The 23,777-nt window shown below is 44.9% G+C and overlaps 1 protein-coding gene across 1 annotated transcript in view; it reads left to right on the forward strand.

Moving 5' to 3' along the window:
- The window catches only part of b4galnt4a (beta-1,4-N-acetyl-galactosaminyl transferase 4a), a 120,701-nt gene that overhangs the window by 24,866 nt on the left and 72,058 nt on the right, over positions 1 to 23,777 (forward strand). The window contains exon 2 of the mRNA XM_076088836.1: positions 14,469 to 14,581. Within this exon, the coding sequence (XP_075944951.1) occupies positions 14,469 to 14,581 (113 nt within the window). The remainder of the gene's footprint in view (positions 1 to 14,468; positions 14,582 to 23,777) is intronic.

Raw genomic sequence — 23,777 nt, forward strand, 5'->3', positions numbered from 1 at the left:
ATGGGAAAGTACATGAGGTGGAATAGAAGCACCTAACTGGCGCATGAAGGAAAGACTGCTGTTAGAAGACAACGTACAATGTCGAGGTAACTGCAGCGTCTTCAATTAGTCTGCTAAAGGTCCAGATTACATAATGTTCGTCATGACCAATGATATTTAGTTCATTCATTCTAAACATGTCTCTGAAGGTGTTTGTCTAGAAACTAGACTCTATCTATATCAAAAAAAAAATATGCTTCATTCAAATATTGAGTTTCTTATGGGCCCTGACTTTATCGTAATCTCACGCCAGTCTCCTGAAACAATGCAACACTTGATGTGGCTACAGGGTTAGGGTTATGTCTCCACGGCATACCAGACAAATGTTCATGTGAGTTTTGGTGAACTGGTGGCCTCCAGTCAAAGTCACAGATGACCAACACAAAACATCAAATGTAAATACAAATCAAATCAGTTTTTGATCTTACATGTGTCTGTTCAGAAGCATCATGTCCGCCATTCAAGTTGGGGGGGATACGTGCCCCACCAGTTTTTTTTTTTGTATCTGGATTTATTTCACATTTCTATTTTTTTTGCTATTCTTTTCATAGTATGCGATTATGATCATTTGACATTATGAGTCAAACGTAGCCTATTATTGTAATTATGTAATAGATCATACCTGAGTCATTTACACATCCCCTCTCTCTCTATGGTGTTGGTTTCTCCCTAAAGTTTCAGGATGACATCGGTTTGCAGCAGCAGGTGCACCGGCGCACAGCGCTCTGCTGCGCATCAGTGCTGGAGGAGATGTCGGCGACAGCTTAACAGTTTCCCATCATTCTTTAAAAAACAACGTCAGAAAGACCCAGCCCAGTCCTCAGTCAGGAGGTTGATAGTGCAAGAGGTAGTTTATCTTAGGTGAGTATTATAGTGATCAATCAATACAATATGTAGATTTAATTGACAGATTTGTTCCCTTTTTCATATGACCATTTCACACCAATCAAGGGATGATGATGATGATGATTAGCAGGCAGTTAAAGTTGCTGATTTGTGTGTGTGGTCTGGTTTTATTATATATGTCCTCTAAATTAATTTGAATTGTGGATATATTCTTTTTATGCTCCTCAGATGTTTGGGTGAAGCAGACAAGATTTAACTCTTTAAAAAAACAAAGTGTCAGCAGTGTAGCAGCTGCTGTTGTGTAAGTGTCATTTTCAATAACAAAGCAAGCGCAAATAATTGACGTGTAAATCTCTAAACAGATTTACAGTATGAACCATAACACAAAGTGGGAGATTACTGAGCTACAAAAAACTGATTTAGTGAAGTTTAAAAATAATCCAATACAAAGAAAACCGCATCATTGTTTTCTTTTATTATTGTTCTGAGGAGCCCCAGAATTTGACATTTTGGCATTACTGCCTTGTGTCTGTTAGCATCTAGCCAATGTATTCTTCGGTGTGTCTGGTTGTTTCTCATTAAGGATGTTGCCAAGCAGGGAGACCAAGAAGCCTGAGATATTCTGACACCACGCTCGCTCACGTTGTGATCTGGCTCTGCAAATCAGTGAAACAACGCACCGATTGAGGCCCCTGTCTGTGCTCAAACACTGAGCAAGCTGGACATCTGTTCAATTAAGCACATTCAAATGATTTTGTTGCACCCACTACTCACCCTAGTAACACCATCTCCCTTGATGATCCCTTCAAAATGGAAGCGGAACTGTCGGATAGCTTTCCCAATTATTACTCGCATGCAACTTGCCGCCTTGGTTTTATTTATTTCCTTCTAGCTTTTTCGACTCGGCGGTCTCATCTCGTTTGATCTCTTTGATGTTTATTAATACACAGGTTTTTTTGGGGTTATTTTTGTTTTACATCGGGCAACTGATGGGTACACTAGATGTATCATAAGGTTTTGGGTGTATGCAGGAAAGAGTTTAAAAAAACAAGTAAGCAACGTACTGTAAGTCACAAACAGATACACTCCTGCATTTGCATATTCATCACTTCTAAGTGCAGTAAAAACAAATTAATTATTTTAATGGGAAAGGGATTTTTTGCTTACGAGGAAAATTCTGCTGATATCGACTATGCGATGCAGATGTGAAGCTAGTAAGTGGACCTCGAGTTAAGATTTGTGTGTCTGTTGTAAATAGTCCATAAATGCAATGCCGTCAATGATCACACGGTTGCTGTCCACAGATTACACAAATGCTAAGACACACCAAAAATCTTCCTCAATTTCCCGATTTTGTGCCACCTCGATTTTGTTTCCTCGCCTCACAACTTAGTCCCGCCCATGAGCGATGTCAGTGGAGGAGGTGTGGTGGAGATGCGTAGAGAGAGGAGTCGGGGCAATGGGCATTCAACAAATGAGACGTCCTCGCCTCTGGGCCGTCATTTTAAAGCAATCTCAATTAAATATGATGTATGGCACCGCTGCATCAGCTGTCCGTTGTTCTCTTATACCTCTGTATTATATCATCTCTCTCTCAGATGAGCAGAACGCCGTTCACGACAACTTGTATAGTTACTATGAATTAATTTCACAACGTGGCATAATGTGACAAGAATGTTCGGATGGATATCGAAAGGCCTATATACATACGTCAGCCTTTATGTATTGTGTGAAGCACGACATAGTTGTATGAAAAGCACTTTACAAATAACGAGTTATATATTACAGTGTATGATAGTGAGAATATATACAACTATGTCTATATATATATGACAATAAGACTTTGGCAGAGGATACACTTGTTACCTCGCTTCAAGCATCCTTGATCCTCGCTAGATGCATTTTAGGAATTGGGACGTCCTTCAAGATAGAGCGCTGAGATCGGTTTTCTGGGTCACAGTGAGGAGCGAGGAATTGAGGCACAAAATCAGGGTTTAAAAAAGTGTTTAAATGAATGCTCACATAAGAAGTGTGCAGAATCTGTCCTCTCTCTCTCTCTCTCTCTCTCTCTCTCTCTCTCTCTCTCTCTTTTTAGTTTTGTTTTTCCAAAGCTGAGCAGGACCCTCCTCTCCTCCTCTGTGCAGTTATTGCATCTCCCTCACCTTCCATTTTCATTTCCAAACCATCGTCGGAGATGTCGATCAGTGGGTTCTGTTGTTGCCTTCACATTTGCAGCGTGACCAGGCTCTGCTGTCACCGGAGGATACGAAAAGGAACACCCATGAATAATTTACGCCGAGCAGGAATATGTAAACGGGTAAACAGGCACAAGAAACAAAATGCAAACAATTGCAGCGGCTCGCATGAATTAATTGCTCGATCGAGTCCCGTGTTCTCCTTGTTGGAGCTCCGTGTTCTTCATGACTGATTCAGGGTCAGCAGCCCATGAGGATGTTTTCATAAGCGAGTGAACTGATGGTGGGTTCGGCTGACGTGGGAGCAAAATTGCGTTACAATTTCATGCATTTGTTTGCTGAAGTGTTATGTAATTTAGTTTACTTAGCTGAATAGTAGCACATACTGGTGTTCTGTCTCGCACTCTTCACCATGGCAGCGGTATTAAATTAGCATCTTGCACCTCAAAAAGTAAGTAATTGCCAAGTATTGCTGTAATTAGACTGTTCGTTAGAGAGACGCTGACTCTGCGGTTTCCCTCTTCTGTACCATGAGAGTACATTCCTGTGTAATGAGGTTATTGTGCGCTATTATTTTATTACATTACTTTGAAACATCTGTTAAAGAATCCCGTAAGTGAATGAATCCATTGAACTAATGCAATCGGTGCAAACTGAATGACGTGGGCTGCTGTCGCATGTGGCACGTCGACTCGTGTAGAGAGGTGAAAAGAGAAGGTTCTTATCACCGGTAACCAGCAGATGATGTGCTGAAGTAACTGTCGGAGTGGAGGGCGGAGGAGAGGGAGATGGCAGAGTGACAGAGTGGCCCCATTTGAGACTGTCACCGGGTCCCGGGAGTCACGACACCAACCCAAGACGAATCGAGGCCCAGCTGGCTGCCTGGCCGGCTCGTATACCTTGCCTGATCATAAATAGCCAGGGCCCCAGTGCAGGGTGGAGGTGGTTTGTCATCAGGCCTGGGCCCCAGCCGGGGCACCGACTCCCCGACGAGAAGGGAATTTATCACTGTACAGTGATAAGACAAGGCTATTATTGTTTCTGTCCTCCTCCTTCTCCTCTCCCCCTCCGCTTGTGTGGAACACATAACCTCTTCCTTTTCTTCTGAGTTTCCCCCGCTCCCTTGTTCCCCCTTCCTCTGTCCTCCTTTCCCTCCTCTTGTCTTCTTTTATCTTGTGTTCTCACGCTGTAACCCTCTACCACCACTGCTTCCCCCCCCCCCCCCCCGCCCATATACTTCCTCCTCTATCTCTCTTTCTCTCGGCGATATTATCAGGAAAGTATCAGATCAGATACTCGGTAGAAGATAATGACCACACACCGGGGTTCTACGCGGAAACAATATGCTTGTATTAATCGCTGCTGCTGCATCAGATGGCTTCAGAGAGAGATTGAGATGTAAAGGGAGAGGATAGGAAGAAAAGATTAAGGGCGTGTAGGAAGTGCAAGTGAGACGGCAAAGATTGCGATGGTGAGAGAAGAAAGGGAAATGGAGGAGGGTGTTTGTGAGGTTAGACAAAAAGGGAGAGAGATGGTAAACAGAGTGAGGTTATTTAGGGGTCAGTCGTGTCTCAAGTGTTTTGCGGTTTCTGAAATACAAAGTCTCCGTCTTTTAGTGAGGCGTAGCTAAACTCTCCATTTCCCTCCTCCCTGTCTCTCTCTCTCCTTTTTCTTTTTTCTGACACCTCTGTGCCTCCTCTTCTTGTTGCTCCCACAAGAAAACGTTGCTTTGCTCTGTCATTTTTATTTTATTCCTGGCTCACAGAGCTCGCTGCCACGAGACTCGCAGGCCGGGCCTCGACTCTCGAGTTTAGTTCTGTTGGGTGCCGGCTCCTCTCTCCCTACGCTCAGCTGTCAGGACCGCAGAAGATGGATGAATTACCGTAGAGAGGTCTCCTCCAGCTCTCTCCCCTCATTTAGATGCTCTGTTCGGCTCCGACTCGCTCCAACGTTGCGACAGCGCGTTAGCCCGGCACCAAGGCCCCTTTTTGTTTCTTTGTTTACAAATGTATGCTAATGAGCAAGGGAGCGCAGGAAGTGTGCAACCCATGCACGCTCCGTCTAATTCCTTCCCCAGTGACACATCAGCTGTGACAGCTGTGGCTCTGCAGCGGCTCAGAGTAGCCTCCTTACCTCCTCCGCTGTGATTGGAGGAGCTGCCTCTCGGTGTCACTGGCCACTGTGGGGATTGGTTAGTGAAGCGTGTGTGCATACAGTATGTATCTCTGTACACTTTCTCGTATAGGGGCATAATTAACCCTCTGGAGACGTGTTTGGCCTTTATGAATATGCCCTGATACTCACTTGAGGCGTCTTGCATTTGTTGTAAACCACATAGAGCAGTAAAGTCCATCAACCTCGGCCGCCGTTGTTCGTCTTCTCTCTCTCTGCGAGCGGCTGCTCTATCTTCCTCTCGTTCTGTCTCGCTCTCCGGCTCTGTAGCTTCGTCCTGTGCCTCCTTTTTTGTGATATCTTGTTGCCGTCGCCCATGATTGAAATGTTTCTCTTTTGCATTCGTGGCAACTTAGGGTGGGGCCAAAGCAGACCTTACAGGCCTCTAGACAGCCAGTGGAGTTCACAGAGGCCTCGGGCACTAAGCGGCAGGAGGAGATGGGGAGAGGCACACAGCCATTTAGAGGGGAGCAGGGCGAGAGGGCTGGCAGGTTGCAGAGGGATCAGGCTGTTTTGTTCCACAGCCTATGGCCAAATACCAACGAGACAGGAGATTGACAGAATGACATCAGCTTTTTTTTCTTTTTTTTGTTTGCCAATATGACCTCAGTTGCCAGTTAACTAACTCCTAAAAAGATCTCAGTCAAGAATACAAAGCGAGATCTATCAATGACGTACCCAGTATGTACTGTCAGAGAAGTCAAATAATGCTGCACAATGTATCTGGTATATATATTCTTAAGAAATGCTGTACAATGCACATTGCTTACCATAGTTTAGACTAACGCAGCTGTAGGGATTCACCTCCTAGGCCTTGTTCAGCTGCCGATGGTGAGTTAAGTGTAAAAAACCCTCAAGAGCAGATACTACTGCGTGTTAAAGTTTTTAAGTAGAGAGCATACGAACCTCATCGGGGCCCAGATGGCCAAGAGATGAGCAGGAGGCACTTCCTGCCTTTCACAGCCTCTTTTGATTATGGATGTAATCTATTGACTTCTTAATGGCACTCTTCCCATTTCCACACTTGGGTAAGTGGAGCTAGATATGCATGAATGAAAGGCTAGAGGCCATTTCTTATTTGTTCACATACCACTGTAGATGTTAGGAGCATGCAGCACTCTGCCTTTTAATTCTGAAAGCGGCACACCTCACTCTGATCCCAAGTGTTGTACATTTCCACACTCAGCTGCTCTGCGATGCAAATGTTCAAACGGATTCTGTTCATTAGATTTGCTTGAAAACAACACGCTCTCAGTATCAGTGTTTTGCATGTTTGTGCTTGTGAGTTTGTGTGTCCGTGTAGCCTAAAACGGCAATAGGGTCATTCCATTTTCTCCCGGGCTGTCCGTTAATCTTTGAGTGCATTGGGCCTTTTTGCGCTCCGATTTTGTGTTTGTCTCCATCCAAAGCATTTTGTGATGTGAATTTTCCTAAGTGGCGGCTTTAGTGAGCTGCTGTGGAGTTCAAAACATTACCAGAGCTTAGAGGAGAGAGTAGAAGAGAGGAGGAGAGTGGGACCTCGTTGACCCTGACCCATATCACAGCACATTAAGCATCTCTGCAATCCCTCTTTCTCTCTGCCCTGCACACCCCAAGGGCCAACGAGCTCTCTCACACTCTCTCTCTCTCTCTCTCTCTCTCTCTCTTACTGCTCCGCTCTCTTCTCGCTGTCTCTCTCCCGTCTTTCCTTGCCCCTCTCTGTCACAGTCCCTTTGTCTCCATTTATCTCATCTCCAAAGCCTTGTTATCTTGTTATTTTTTTTAAATGCACTCTCGCTTTCCTTAGAAGGCCGTGTTGTTAGAGCCAAACTAAAGGCCAGGGAGTGTAGTACTCAGAACCGGGGGCCTATTCATCAGTTTCACAGCAGCCCTCCACTCTGCTTCATTACTGACTGGCTAATGGCACAGATCAGTGCAGTTTATTTGCTATAATTAGCGAGCTCCATTTGGCCCGCGCAGCCCCAGCGAAGCCTGCTACACTTGTGCTGCCCCCTGCCACGCCACCCTGCCAATGTGTGCGCACAAACGCTTCACTGTTGTGCCATTAAGAAACTCTACCGGCCCATCAGCTTGACATCCTCCGCTGCCTTGTGTCAACCGTGCCTTATAATGTCATGACTGATTGCCGAGCAAAAAGCCATGAGCCTTGTAAAACTTTATAAGCGCTGCACTCTGTAACAAAAAAAAAAAAATAGAAAGTAGTGGTGTATTGAAAATGGATTGCAGGGACAGAGGGGGAATGAGCGAGTGTCAATCAGTTAATGGCTGACTGAGTAATGAGTGCTTGAGTGAGTGAACATGCGAGCAGCCGGGAAATGGCAGGCTCTCACCCTGTGGTTACACCCTCTTCTTTACTCCTCTCTCAGCCTCTCGTCCGTGTGCATCCCACTCGACTTCCTCTTACGGTCTCCATCAGTGTCCCCCCCCCCCCCCCGTCCCCCCCTCTTGTCTTCCAGTTTAATCTCCTACCCCGTACCCTCTCGCGTTCTAAACCCTTGCACCCTGTCCCCCTCTTGCTTAATCTCCCGATCTCTCTCCCACTCTTGTGTTCTGAAAAGCCTCTTGTTTCGTGGTCCTGTGCAATTTTAATCTTGTTCCCCCCCCGATGGAGGGAGAGGAGGCGCCAGGCGTATTTAACGTTGGAGTCGCAGTGTACTCATTGAGTAAAGGAGATCCAATAATTCCCAACAGAGCGTGCTGTTGCCGTGCACTTGTAACTCTTTTGTCTGCTTATCCTTCCAAACGTTCATTCCTCGCTTGTCGCTTCTCACAAGTTTCTGTCATTTCCAATCACCTACTTCATTTCGGTAAACTTGCTCAGTGATGCAAACGGCCAACTCCTCCAACCCAGTAAGGCGAGGTCGAGAGGTTCCTTTGCTGTTGAACTGCACATTAAACCAGGCATGGCGCATAAGCTAAGCGACTTTGGCTGACGTATGTTTGCCGCGGTGCCAGAGCTCGTTGTTCCAGCGTCACAGCTGGCCTCCTGGGATTTTAGTGTGATGAAGAAAGAGAAAATGTGCAGTGGGCTGCACTTAAGCAGGCAGAACCATCTCGGCAGTGAGGTCGGTCAGCAGGCAGATGGCTGACTAGTATGCACCGGCTCAGTAAAACGGTGCTTGGCAGACAGACGGGCGTGTGCGTGAATTCAGTTCCTCAAACCTTGAAGCAGCAACAGCAGAAGACCATGCCGGGTCCCACTGTTGTCCGCTAAGAGAAACGGAAGAGAAGGCTGCAGCGCCCGTCACGTGGTCAGCAACTGTAACGATCAGGCGTAATACTTTCACCTCCTCTAATGCATCGTGATTGTTGGTGTGACGTGCAAGCAGCAGGGTGAGAATTCGAAGTATACGGCATCATCCATCGGCCCGGCCTTGTGTCAAAGAAACAGGCTAGTGGTAGCTGCGTGGGAGTATTTTCTTCCACAAATTAGGCCCCATGATACCAAATGTTGAGCTTCATTTGAATGCCAGAGTCCACTAAGGCATTGTTACTGACCAGTAATCCTTTTTCACATGGCTCCCTCCAGCAAGGATAGCGACACAACTACCCTCTTTGTTATCTCAAAAGGACCTCAGTGTGCTCCACTAGACTGGGACTTAATCCAATAAAGCATCTTTTGGGATGAGAATGAATGATAGGGTCACTATGAAGCCGTTGCTAAATACATCTGTTGCAAGCTCCAGATGCTACTGATCAAGCGGATAGGAATAAGTTTCCAGCGCCTCCTAAAATATTTAGTCGCTTGTTTTGTTTCTGTCAAATATCAGATCACTTCCCAATATGACAATAGGTCGACAAAGATAATCAACAATCATTTCTATAATCAATTATTAATCATTCAGAAATTACATTTTGCATCTTAAGCTTCCGAAATGTGAAGATCTTCTTTGTTTGTTTTATATAATTGAATATGTTTTAGTTCGGGGTTACCGGGCGGATTAAAACATCACTCTGGGCTCCGGGAACATGTTATGAGTGTTTCTACATTTGGAATAGTGAAAACGTTTTTATAAACTCAATCGTCAACGATTCATTGAAAACCTGATCGATCGATTGATCAAAAACAAACGCATATATGTTGACCTTCTCTGTGTATCTGTAACCATGAAGCATATTTATATGCTTTTTTTTTTTTTTTTTTTTTGTGGTCAGAAATCAAGGTCACTGTGAACGTAACTCAAGAATTGATCTGGTAATTATGACAATTTAACACAAATGTAAAAATGATGAAGTGACGACGTTGTGGACAGACATGGATGTCAACTGCAACTTGACTGGTTGGCGGAGGCGTACAAGCGCGAGGAGAGAATTCCAGTGTTTCCCGCTGCGTTCTGTCGCTAGTCCTCCATTGTCCTTGAGTAGTAAGTGGGCTCGACTGTGCCTTTTTTCAGAGGAGACCATGTAGCAACCACTCTTGAGATAACACTGGCAAATGAATTGTGATAATGACCGTTGGCGTTGTTGTGTAACCAACGTGTTGTGCGAGCTGCTGTATTTGAGATTTGACTTTGTGCTATTATTTCTCCTGTTTAGTGGAGGGCTAAATACATGGCACAATACATGGCACAGATCCTGAGGGCTCCCAAACACATTATTAGAATCATCTAATTTGTTATGACTGGACTCTTGTCACAAAAGTTCAAACTAAACTCTCCTAGCTAACCACCTCCAGTTGAGTCTTCTCCTCTTTTCTCATCGGACTGCCCTTCGTTGCTGTTTTGTAGCTCCTGCTGCGCTCACGTCTTTGATTGTGTTATTAGCATTCTGCTGTATCACCATTCTGTCTTTCACTTCACATACAGCGGAGCACCGCCTTGCACTGGAACCCAGTGCTTGTTGTCAGTCTTGTTCAAGGATAAAACGAGATGCAGATATAAGCACACACACACACACACACACACATACACACATCGTATGCATATATATATACGCACAAATGCACTGAGACACGAGTATAAGCTCGTACAGCGCAGATGAGAGCTCCGACAGCTGCAGTTCGCTGAAAGCTATAGAGTTTAGAATATCATTAGTTTTAAAAGGGCAGCCAGACAAGGTGAAGTTGTTACTCATTTCTCAAAAGTAGAGGAAGTTCCCTCCAAGCCTTGTCTCTATCTACAGATTACACCCACATCGACCTTGGATAAGACTCCTGTTTATTGTGGTTTTTAGTATACTCCGTCACAGGCTCACCGCTCTCTATCTCTGTCCTCTGGAGGTTACAGAAGTCGCTCTCCTCCATCTTATCTGCACAGTAAATAGAGTTGTAGTTTTAGTAGCGGGTGGGGGGGGCATGAACAGATTAGGCAGAATATAAGAGTGGAGGCTCCTAAATGATTAGTATTCCGCCTGGTCTCCTGTGGGTGGCGGTGCTCGTAGTCAATTGGCTTCCATTAACCTGCCAGTCTGCTTTTCATTACTTCATTAGAGACCGCGTGGAGTCAGTCCCAGTCCAGGGCACCGGGACTGACTCTGTGTGTGTGTGTGTGTGTGTGTGTGTGTGTGTGTGTGTGTGTGTGTGTGTGTGTGTGTGTGTGTGTGTGTGTGTGTGTGTGTGTGTGTGTGTGTGTGTGTGTGTGTGTGTGTGTGTGTGTGTGTGTGTGTGTGTGTGTGTGTGTGTGTGTGTGTGTGTGTGTGTGTGTGTGTGAGAGAGATGCCAGCGGTGAGTCCTGTTCTTTCAGTCCTTTTTAAGTTTGTGTTGGTAGGCAAATGAAAGCAATGCATGCTGTTTACCAAGGAGCGCAGCAGTGCCGGCGACCTCATGGTTTGTTTGGCTGATTCACCACCACGCGGCACCGTTTCATTGGTTCATCAAAACTCTTATTTCCACATTATTTATGACTCATTCAAAGTCATCTGACAAACCGCTCATGAGCATGATGCATACATCTAGTCGCACACTCCTATAGTCCCACACATATTTAAACTTGTCTTTTTAAGGCAGAGTTGCCAAGGAATATGTTGGCAAAGAATGTTTGAACCTTTGTACACACACGCACACGCTACAAGTGCTTTGCCGTTCTCATTATCTTCCCCTTTTGGGATTGTTGAAGAATTTATTAGAAGAATATATTAGCAGTGACTGTTCTTTCTTGTTTTCAAACATTTATGCATATAAAGGGACTCTGCAGATGGGGGCACGAATGATTTAAATGTAACTATAAGGATATAAATAGCAGCGGAGAGTTAGGTACACGTTACACTTCACTCGATAAGGCCATTTCTGCACATAGGGTGCAGAGATTCGTACTCTTAGCGCGTATTTAGAAGTCTTATTTTCTCAGGAAAGGAGTTCACTCAAACATTGTTCTCCTCCGACTTCAAAAGACAGCGCTGGAGGGGCTTGAAGAAGAGGAGAAATGATTTGAAAGTGAATTCTTTGTTGAAAGTTTGCCTCCCGAATGTCGGTCGACTGCTTCGTGTCATCCGGATGCTTCCACACGTGAATTTCTTTCCGTCAAATTCTCGCGCTATTGATCTTTTATCTGTTTGTTGAGGGTATCAAAGAAAGCTCAGGTTGTACGCGACTGTCAGTTTGGCCATCCATGCTGCTTGAATACTTCTCCTACATAAATACAATGCATTGCTATCACTTTCACAGGTTGTTGTCTCTGTTTTGAGGTTCAAAGCTGTCCCTCACCACTGTCATCATTTCATATTGTAGGGGATCACTTGCATGAATGCGGTGAAGCCAAGGGGAATCTCACCTGCAGCTCCCTGGAGCATTGCCTGCTCATAATAGTCTCAGATAAGTGGTTGAGGGTAAATGTGCTGCCAGTTGACTCGTGCAGCGTTTACTCGGGGGAAGAACAAAAAAATAAACAGCAAAATGAAGCAAAAGATGAATCGCAAATGAACAAAGAAAGGGATTTGCCATTTATTTTCCATTTGGGTGATTTTAGGTAATCTGTCATATTTTAATTACAGTCTCATATATTTAGTTTCATATCTTTGTTTTGACATGTCCACGGATGCATTATTTATGAAATTTAAATAGGAGAGCATGCTGAACATTCACACTTTTTTTTTTTTTTTTTTTTTTTTACTGAGGAACAAATGCAGCTACTGAATTGTATTGTTGTAAGATCAACACTTGGGAGTTGAAGTGTCCTGCTATTTTTGGCTCAACAATGGCAGGAAAGTCAGGCTTGAAGTGAGACCAAGTTGAGCACGGCTACTCTTTGGTGTTTGCTCTTTGATCCGGGGAGCTTTGATCGACCCCGGAGGACGTACTTAGACTCTCCATGTCGAGTTGGACTTCGGAGTGACGGTTATAACAGCACGGTTCCTGTAGCTTGACAAGGAAAGCTTCCTTCACTTCCATTGCTTGTTTTTCTTTTTTCATTTTTCTTTTTAGGATAACATTTCCACTGCACTTTTTCTCGAGCGGGCAAGAGTCAGAAAACATACAACCCAAACGTACCCTTCACACAATCGAGAGAGAAAGATGGTAATACGGTTAGAGGGATGCATTGTGAACATAGCGAGTTTCTCCTCTGTTAAGTAGAAGGAGATGATGTTTTTTAAGGTAAGGAAAACGTTCCTTGTTGCTATATTTTCATTTGTGTCTCTACTGTCTATCGCTTTGCGGTGAATGATGTTTGAGCATGCACCTAATCTGTCTTTCTTCTTCCTCTTGACTGCATCAATCTCCCTGCAGCCCAACCCTGCCCCACACACACACACACACACACACACACACACCACTCCCCATCTAATTCAGCCCACTCAGACTCATTGTTAAGGGGACATATTGGAAAACCATTAGCTCTCATTATGCTTTATAGCCACTCGTTCTCCCCATTCTGTCTTTTAATCACTGTGTGTGTGTGTGTGTGTGTGTGTGTGTGTGTGTGTGTGTGTGTGTGTGTGTGTGTGTGTGTGTGTGTGTGTGTGTGTGTGTGTGTGTGTGTCAGTATGCATGTGCGTACACTACAGCCAACCCCCTGCTCGGCAGACAGTAATGAACCACTTTCACTGTAATGCATTTGGGACACCACAAACCCCCCCCCCCCCCCCTCCCCCTCTTGCTTTTTATGGGGGAGTCAATGGCTCAGACGCCACCTTTTATGGCAGCCCATCCGAGCTGCTGCAATGTTGTGCATTCGTGAGCCATGTCAGCCATATGGGATTGAATGCTGTGCAATAGAAGTAAAAAGAGATTGGAGTGAATGGGGTATGGATTCCCTTTTATATGAACTCCTCGTAGAGGTAGAAACCCTCGTAGGAAACCTCACGAGTCTCCCTTCGCTCCTTGTAACTCCAAATAACCAGCCTCTCATAAAGTGCTGAATATCCTGTTACTGCTCTCTATTGAATTGTGCTCCGGTTTGATCATCCAGGAAAAGCACGTGTGTGTGTGTGTGTGTGTGTGTGTGTGTGTGTGTGTGTGTGTGTGTGTGTGTGTGTGTGTGTGTGTGTGTGTGTGTGTGTGTGTGTGTGTGTGTGTGTGTGTGTGTGTGTGTGTGTGTGTGTGTGTGTGTGTGTGTGTGTGTGTACGTGTGTACGTGTGTACGTGTGTACGTGTGTACGTGTGCACGTGTGCACGTGTGTTTTGCTGGCACGCCGGAGGGATGGTAGTTTTGACCATATGCGTGTACACACAAAAAAAACACACGCACACACACTTGCATGGACACACATATAATATGCGGATTTAAATTCCGGTTGTTCTCTCCCGGCCAAGTCAACTGTCATCATTGTACAGCAAAACTCCCATAATCCATCTGTGGCATGACAGCACCCTAACGGCTCTACTTTGCAGCTCGAAAAGCTATTCTTTATGGCTCTCCATTTCTCGATCTTGCCTTTTTTTTTCACCCCTATTGTCACTCCCCCCCCTCTTCACATTCACCCTCGGGACCAGTTTTTATTCTTCTCGTCTCGTTTTCGTTTTTTCCAATTACATTTTTTTTTTTCCCCACTTAATCTCCTTTTTTCTCTGGAAACTTTTATCTGGGTTTGATTACACTAGAGAGGCTCAGTAGGAAGAGAAATAAGTGATAGCTAGAAATTATTGTTGACCATGATGATGGTAATGAAGATATTCATAATCGTAATTATGCTATAGAGATGATAGAGACGAGAAGGACAATGATGCTGTCACCAATGATGATTAAAGTGGAGATGAGGATGATCGACAATGAGGACGATGACATTGATATAACGGTGCTTGCTGGCTTTCTGAGCGCTGTCCATGTTTTCACCTTGGTCCAGATGGAGAGAGACAGACGGAGGGGACGGACGCCAGCCGTAAGAGGGACACTCGCTCCTCAGCTGGCCACCACAAGAGCGAGGACACCAGCGACAGCCGGGAGGACGAGGCTGCAGTGAGTCTTCTTTCTTGTTGTCTTTCTTCTTTTCTGTCTCACCACTCTGGGAGGAATATTAATGTGAGGACCCAACCCTAAACACACACACACACACACACACACACACACACACACACACACACACACACACACACACACACACACACACACACCCTGCACACCCACATCCGTCTGACTAGGCAGCAATGAGATTTATTGCACATGTGTGTCGGCAGGGCCTCATCGGGGCTCCAACAATCCCAGTCAGCGTCGCAATTACCATCAAAAAACACAGGGCTCTGTTCTCTGTGCGCCTACTGATTAATGCCCCAAAAGAATCCCTTCTCTCCAAAAAAAGAGATATGGGACGATGCAAACTAACACAGGTGGGGAAACATCTGTAATCAGATTTTATTGTTTTAAAACATTTCTTTTTGCTCATTAAAACTCATCTACAGTATGCCCTTGTGACCCCGCCCACTGCACTGCATTTGAATAATGTTTCCAGCTCTGGGAGCCCACTGCTCTAAATATATTGTGAATACATCGTGCAATCCAACATCCTCCTCGAGCATTTATTCCTGTGATAGTTTTCGTGCTGAGAGATGTGACATTAGACACCGAGGCGTATCCAACAGCAGAGCATGAGACAGAGTTTGGACCACCGCCAGAGATCATTAGCACATGGTACATGCAACCGCTGAGAACATCTGACACTTAAACTCTTATTCCCTCTGATAGTGGGTGGATTTTAGGGTTAACTACAGCACTTTTTGGATCCACAGATGAGTTCCAAGTACTGCATTAAGTACTGTGTGGGGTAACAATGACCTCCTGTTGCTTCCAACAAGCAGTCCACATGAGGATTACTATCAAATATCGGAGTGGACAGAAGACTGTATCTTTCTGGGTATGTCCAGGTTAAAGGAATTAAATTGGCCGATCATTTTCATTTTCATGTTGTCCATTCGTGGTTGCTAGAGACTGCTGATGGACGATTCGATCGGCAGGGGGCGGCGGGAAGAGGAGGGCATGTGGGGAGTTGCACCACAGCACTCCGGTCTGCTGGAGCTTTAAAATAATGAAACGTTTAATCTTTCTGCAAGCAATTCAGTAAATGAATAACCATTTATAAAAGGGTGCGAACCTTTTTATTTAAAATATTCAAACATTGAAAAATATGTTTTAATAAACCTTTTTATTTAAAATATTCAAACATTAAAAAATATGTTTAATAGCGATGTCTCTATTAAAGCAGCAGCTTCCGTTTTTTAAAAAGTCTGTGTGTCTGTGCTTCGGGCGACAATATCATGTTCCGTTTAACATTATTATCTTATCTTTGATACCACACTCTAAATAATATCCATAATGTTACCTACTCTTATGTAGCGCAGAGCAAGGTTTGGTGGAGAACGGAAGATGTGGGTCGTCAGATCCGTGGAAAAGACGCGACAAACCGGTTCGTAATTAAGGATTAACAGCCACTCGTGCTGATTACGATTAACAGGGCTCAGCAGGCAGACACGTCGCTCCACCACAAACATCTCCAAATGCACAGTAGGCCGCATTTTACACAGATTATTTTCTATAACATTCTGATGTTAATTAGTCAGTTCAAATTGAAGTTAAAACGTTGATCATCCCTTCAATCGTCGATACAAAAACACACACTGTACTCCTGGGTTGTATTATTAGTCCCTCCTTCCTCGACCTCGGTCGACCAGGCTTCCAGGCCAGCACTTGCCACTCATGTTGACAGGCTGTCTACCTTGAAATGGTATCTTGCCTGAGGCTCAGGTGTGTGTAAAGCTCCTCGAGGTGGCAAAGAATCAGGTCGTGAAGGCAATCTACACTCATTTAAATGTTCACCGCCCGTGTGGCTGAGTTGAATATTTGATGTAAAAGAGGCCAGACATATTGTAGAACAAGGGATGATACAGATTAATGAGATGTATCAGATTTAGTGATTGGTATTTTTTTTTCCATAATAAAAACGTCTACCTCTCTGCTCGCTAGAGAGGATCATTACACTGGGCTGTAAAGGAAGTCCCTGAGAAGCTGCTGGATGTGGATTGAATTCAAATGACTTGGACTGTTAATAGCCAGTGTTGGGAACGTAGAGGAGCGTGTTTGGTTATTAGCATCTAAGAAACTAAATTCTTGACATCAATAGAATTATTAATGTCAGTAACAATTATTAATGATTATTAATAATAACGGGGCACCACCCTGCGAACAGGGACCAATAACCAAACAATAAAACTAAGTCTCATAATTAGCGTTCACTCATAATGTCAACAGTCTGAGTACTATTACACATTCAGAGTGAAAGTGAAGGTTTAAGTTCGAGCACAGGCCACTACATCCAGTTATTATTACACACATATGCACAAGTAATCACAGACGACTGCTCTTTAAAATATAACAGAGTTTATTAAATCAAAACAATAAATGATCAAATCAAGTACTATCAAAATCAACAAACACTATCATACAATTATATATCTAATACCTAAAGTCAAATGAATAAAGTGGGGTAAGGATATGTGTATCAATATATGCACATGTGTGTGTGTGTGTGTGTGTGTGTGTGTGTGTGTGTGTGTGTGTGTGTGTGTGTGTGTGTGTGTGTGTGTGTGTGTGTGTGTAAAGAAAGGGGGGAAGGGGGAGCCTACTCAACAGTGATGGTGGTTAATCTCAATAGGGCGTGTGAGCCTACAGGCCAAGATGGTGAGTCTAGAGACCGGCGACCAAAATGGCGGAGAGGTGGCTGCTAGAACCACGTGGGACGGTGTACCATGTGGGTAGGGGTCAGAGATTAAGTAATCACGAGTCTGAGAGGTTCACCCAAAATCAGTAGCTCTAACTACGTGTATGTGCGGGTTAGTAGAGAGAGAGAGAGAGAGAGAAAATCGAGCTCTGAGCTCGGTGCTCTGCGCAGTAGTGAGGCAGTGAGGAACAGCACGCTTTTGCGGTGATAGTTGCGGTTCTAGATCTCACTCGCAGAGCCGATTTAAAGAGGAGAGAATAAAACCAAAAACAAAATAAAAGAATCCCCAAAACAAACAGATCTTTGTCACTGCGGTGAAACGCGAGTATTGCTCTCTTATCACCCCGAAACTCGGTCGGCGAGACGAGGCTCCGCCACCGTGGTTTTGGTCTTTGAAATGATAAAATCACAACCTCCACATCCACTAGCAGCGACGGATCTAATGCAAACAGTTATAGCAGGAAATACACAATATAACGGGACTCCGTGGTCCGCGATGCTTGCACAATAACACGTTATAACACGACCGTAACTTAACGTAACAAGATACAGGAATAACAACGACATAACGAATAGGCTAAATTAAGCTAATGCTATGCTAAGCTAAGCTAGGCCCAGATACCAGTAACTCTTACTTGTAGAAGCTTTGTTCGGTAGGGTACGTTTCCCGTGGTGGGGATCACTCGGTCCTCGAGTAGCCGCTGGCTCTCGGTGGCGCGGCCTCGGGGCTGGCTGGCGCAGACTCGGCCTCCTCGCTGCAGAGAGGGGCTTTTTAACTTCGGCTGAGGGACGAGGTTTGGGTCGTCCTTCCCGGAAATCTTCGGCGAGGAAAGATTGTTACCTTCTGCCGGCGGTGTGTACACAAAAAGGGTGGGAGAACGGGGCATAGAAGTTATCCGTTCTCGCACTACAGGATCCAAAACTCAAAATAAAACACAGTCTGTTCGACCAGCGAATGTTGCATGTGACCTGATAGGATTTGAAGAGGCCGCGGTTCCTCGTGGATCTTCTTGTCCCCTGGACGAGTCCGGGGTGAAGAGAGCCTTGTGGATCTCCTTACACCAGCGGTGTCTGGACGGAAGAGAAAGAATTCTAGCTGTGCTCAGGCTTATAAACCAGGTGGCACAACCAGTGGGGGGCCCTTTCTTGGCCAATGAGGGACCAGCATCAGGTTTCTGCTGTGCTGGGAGGTGTAGTCATTCATCTTGGAGTTTTCCATCAGACGTTGTATGACAGGAAGGAGCATGGGTGCTTCTAGACTAGGGCCAGATCCCAACACCAGTATCGGTACATTTCATTCTAGGAAATGAATAGTGTTTTTACTCTGCTCCTTCTTTGCTTCTACCAATATATATATATATATATATATATATATATATATATATATATATACACCACATAATTAAGAACTGGTTTAAAGTAGATTTTGATCAATACTGTATGTCTCTCTGTCAGACGTGTCACTGCATCACATCATAGTGGTCACACGGATTTCTGACCTGCATGTGCAGCGAAACGTCAGACAAAACGCACACTTTTGTACTTGGCCGCGCACAACAAGCTGCGGCTGCAGGAGTTTAAGACCCCAACACGGTTTAAGTTCAAACCCAAATTGTTGATGTCGCTGTATTTCTTGTTGACTAGCCGAGGGGGACCATGTGAGAGAAGACGACGACGCATCTTATTCCGTAAAATGCCGTCGTCTTCAAACTCGATTTAAGTGAAGGCTTTAGGAAATGTGCTTGAAGAGATAAGAGTCATGAAGGGGGAGCCGGCAGGGCTTCTTTCTGCACGGCCCTCCTCTAAACTCTAAACCTGCCTGATGGCATTAGGGCTCCTCTTCTGTAACAGGCAAATGGAAAGCGGCTCTCGGGATGAGACAGTCTCGTGCACCGAAGCCCAAATATTCGGCTGCACTGTAAGCATTCTGCCCGAAGTCACTAAAATGTGTCAGAAAAGTTTACGGCGTGCTCTTTATGAATTTTAATAGCATCGCTCTGTCATTTGTTCCCTAAACGATGGCTGATAGATTTGGTTCGCTTCCAATAATGATCACTTAGATGAGCTGTGTTCATGCTCGGACGGTAAACATGCTCTAAATCATCACAATTACAATATAGGAGATAGAACTGGCCTGCAGCAGGAGGTGCTTAGTAGGATTTACAATCTTGAGAGTGTAAGACTGAGCTCCATTTGTGGTTATCTATAACATGGCTTTATTAGTAACAAGCACTTTGTTCTATCCTTTGAAAGGCGTGTGTGTGTGTGCGTGCGTGTGTGTGTGTGTGTGTGTGTGTGTGTGTGCTTATCAAGACAGCTCAGCCTCAAGACTCTCCTGTTCAGCTCTGTAACCGCATCTCTCTTCATCTATAATTTACATGCCCATTTACCAGCTCTTTGTTCCAGCAATGCCTGACCTCCGTGTGTGCGTACCGTGTTTCACATTTCCCTCTTGCTGCTCACTCAGCACCGACGTCTCGAGAAAAACCAAAGCAACATAATTGACACCTTCAGTCGATGTGACGCTGCTCCGGTGAGGAGCGCCCCTTCACTTAGGAAATGTCAGTGCCAAAGGCCAAAGCTGTAGTCCGTGTTTGGGGGGGGGGGGGTGGGGTGGGATTTAGTGTGTTTAATGTGCTGTAATGTTGGTCAGGGGGACACATAGGCCCTTCTTGTTGCCTCTGTTAAGCTCCTCTATTGGTTTGTGCTGCACTAATAGCTCACTAAAGCTGCCATTTCTGAAATTTCAGACAATGAAACCAAAATTGCATGGATGAAAACAAACAGAAAAGCCCCGAAGGCTGTGTGCACTCAAGATTAATAGACAACCTCAAAGGAAGTGGAATGACCTTATTGCAAATGGGCAGCACAAACACTCGTCGGGGGCTTACAGAAGGGAGATACATGGACTGTCACACACACACACACACACACACACACACACACACACATAACAGACATTGGCGCATCGCCTACTGCTTAAATACATTTAATGAGGACTTTTGTGTGACCTGCATCGCAAATATATTCCCCAAATTGCGCTGTTTTCACTCGTTTTCACTTCACTGTTTTGTCGTACTTTTTGCCTGTTGCTTCCTCTTTTAAACTGCTAGTGAGGGAAGGAGCTAAGTGACATCCTTGGTGTGAGGAAAGGTAAAGAGGTGGATGCTAGTTTCTGATAAAAGCCTTGTTAATGTGTCCTGCGCCTCCCTTGTTTGTTGTCAGACGGGTAGAGAAAGCGGTTGGCAGAAGAGGAAGCGTTAATCTGAGCACATTAGAGGGAAGTAGAGGAAGACCGAAGAGGGTTAAGTGTACAGACAAAAGGGAGGGCACGAGGTGATGGAAGGAAACAAGAGAAAATCAGAAGTAAAGAGAGGTGAGAAGATGAGCAGATCGTCTGTAGAGGAGGAAATTGCGTTCCTCTCTGCGCCTGTGAAAAGCTGTGAATGAACAGCAAATGTTTGCCTCTGCACCTTTCTTTCTTTGCCTGCAAATCACTTAAATTGCCGCTTAAATAGTTGACAGAGGGCGTCAGGGTTGGCAATTACAGGAACCAACTCAGGCTGGGTTTATTTAAAAAAAAAAAAATGTAAAGACATGGAATATCTCTCTGGCCACCTGCTTTTCAAGATGAAACCTGCAATAGATTTACACTGTCACAGAGTGTGTGTGCGTGTGTGCGTGCGTGCGTGCGTGGAGGCGTGCACACCTCCAGGTGGTTACCAGACAGTCTTACTAAGGTTATATAAAGCCAGGTGGGTTTTTGTCCTTATTCCATTTGGTGCATACATATTACCATGCATGTGTGTGTGGTTAATATGGATGAGGTGGGGATTCTGCACCCTGCTCTTCCTGTCGGTAACAGATTGCTTTGGGGGCTCCACCCCTTCATCTCTGGTACCCGATGAGAGGGAAGAATGATGAAGGCAAAAGAGGAGGGTTGGGGCTTCGCAGTCGACAAAAAGGCTGGAGGACAAAAAAGAGACGGAAGAGAAGAGCGGGTTTGATGAAACTTGGAATCATTAATATTGATTGAAAGATCAATGAAGGCATGCATGTGTCGAAAGGTATTTTGCTTGTCGGTCACAGATGCTAGATGGTTATTCAGAAAGCCACACTAAGAAAATTGGGAAAAAAACAAATCAAAGATTGACAGCCCCGTGCATGCCGTTGGACCGCATTGCCTTCAAATATTTTCGCGATCTTGCAATGTATTTATGCAATAACTCTATTTTTGATGATATGCTATATATTCACATATCATACAATATACATACTTTCTGTAGACTAAGGGGACATTTCTGTTCATTATCAGAGAAGGTGAAAAATGTCTAGAACTTTTAAATAATCAATATTAAATAATAAATAGATATCATGCATTGATATTTAATGAACCTCATACCCCATCACACACACACACTCACACACACACAGGGCAGACCAACGACTCTCAGTGCACTGGCCCCAGACACCAGACAGTGTGCTGTAACGGGGCAGTAAGGGAACGGCCTGCAAACGGGGTCATGGAGAGGAGAGGAGGACGAGTGTGTGGAGATATTTCACAGCAGGCTTGAGGGAAAGGGCCGCACCATTGTCTTTCACCTGACAGAGATTTTTAAATCATAGTGGCAATTTTACAGCAGCTCATAAACAGCAGCAGCCAGGCCTCATTGTTAACCTCCAATTGCTTTCAGGGCTGTAAATATGGCCGCCTTACATCGCTCCGGCCTTGCCGATAGTTTATGGGAGATGAGAAGGAGCTGGTGCTGGCACTGGGAGACTTTCCTGAGAATGATGAGGAGCAGAGAGCACGGACCGACGAGTAAATAAACACATGGCTGATCATCAAGACACTCAACTGCACCGTACAGATTTGGCCGTGATGATCCAATGCTGTGTTCAGTCGCCTGGTGTTAGGCTTCATGTAATCTGTGAATGGACCCAAACATGGGGATTAGCGTCACAGCGTAATTGCTCAATTTAACATTTAGATTATACCGTGGAGATCAGTGACACATGACTCATTTTCCCAGGTACCCATTACATTTATTTAGCATTTCCAATGTTGTCACGGTTTGAAAGAGGATTGCGAGTCAGGGTGACGCATCCAGGCGGTGACTCAGTTGCGTCCTCTCTGACATTTGGTTGAGGGAGTTCTCTCCTGCTGATTGGATCGGCTGCCGGCCAAGTGGAAATGGATCTCCCATGAGGCATTTGGTACATCAGCCTGAGCGCCCTACCCCAGGATGCCTGAGCTCGCACTGCGTTTGTTTTCTGCCACTTTTCTCATGTGTGTTGTCACCCGTGTTACTAAAAACAGCTTAATTACATTTTTGTCCTTAATCAAGGGAGGCAAAGAACCGTAAGCTATTTCTTTTTGTGTAGTTTGATCAAACAGTGACCTTGTTTTGGATCTGAACAGGAGGCTAATAAAAGTTACTTTTTCCGAGTTTTCAACTGCAGTCTATCGAATGGCTGCTAAAGACTCCTAGCTTCTGTTTTTTCTCTCTAAAATTCAATGACTTTGCCAAAACACATGTGAATAACCCACCAGCAATATGCTAAGCAACCTTCATCATGCGCTTATAACATTTAATTCCTTATTTTCATAGTTTTGGCCATCATTCCCATAGACGGATTACCGCATGGGCCCTGAGCGTGCCAATAAAGTATATATATATTTTTTTAAATGGAGTAAATTTGATTTTGAAAATGTCATAATGTCGTAGGCCTAGTGACGTAGGGCCGTAGGTCAAAGGTTAATCTCGCTGTCAACATGGAGGAAAGAGCCCTGCTGCAAGACACACGAGTTCTCTCCTGTTATTTTTCAAACTTGGGGGTGTTGACGCCTCTGTTATATGGAGCTATTTGAGGGCTCAGTCCAGAATTGTTTTTCCTCTGGGTGCTTCAGTGCTTCCCCTCATTCTCACTATCACCTCTCAGGCATTTGCCAGCCTGGTGTTGGTTCCCAGAGGAAGGAGATCTAATCTGTGGGCCCTGCAATAAACTCCCAGGCAGGGCTCCGACACGGAGCTCGGCACCGTCTTTATACTCTGCTGCCCACGACTAGATGCCAACAGACTGGAAGGCTGTTTCTCAAGACCAACAGCTCTGTGTGCATATGCAGCACACTGTACATGCACACAACTTGAGGACACCTAGTTCCAAATACCAACCTAAACAATTGATTTCATGAGAGCATGTAGTTTTTTTTATTTCCATCCTCTACATCCCACGTAGGGAGAATTACACAGTGGCATCACCCTCAATCCTTTTAGGCACACTATTGAAGATTCCTGCTTGTTCCTTATTCGCTCTGGTTCCTACCAGCTGGCTCTGTTCCAGCTGTGGTCAGTGCTAAGCTGTTACCAGCGGGCTGTTTGCAGTTGATGGCCAGTTTCACGCTAGGGCGATGCTGGGTGAAGGTCATTAGGTCAAAAGACA

Source organism: Anarhichas minor, unplaced genomic scaffold, assembly GCF_050575085.1.
Source record: "Anarhichas minor isolate MPS153535 unplaced genomic scaffold, ASM5057508v1 ptg000011l, whole genome shotgun sequence".
In the NCBI taxonomy this organism is placed as follows: Eukaryota; Metazoa; Chordata; class Actinopteri; order Perciformes; family Anarhichadidae; genus Anarhichas; species Anarhichas minor.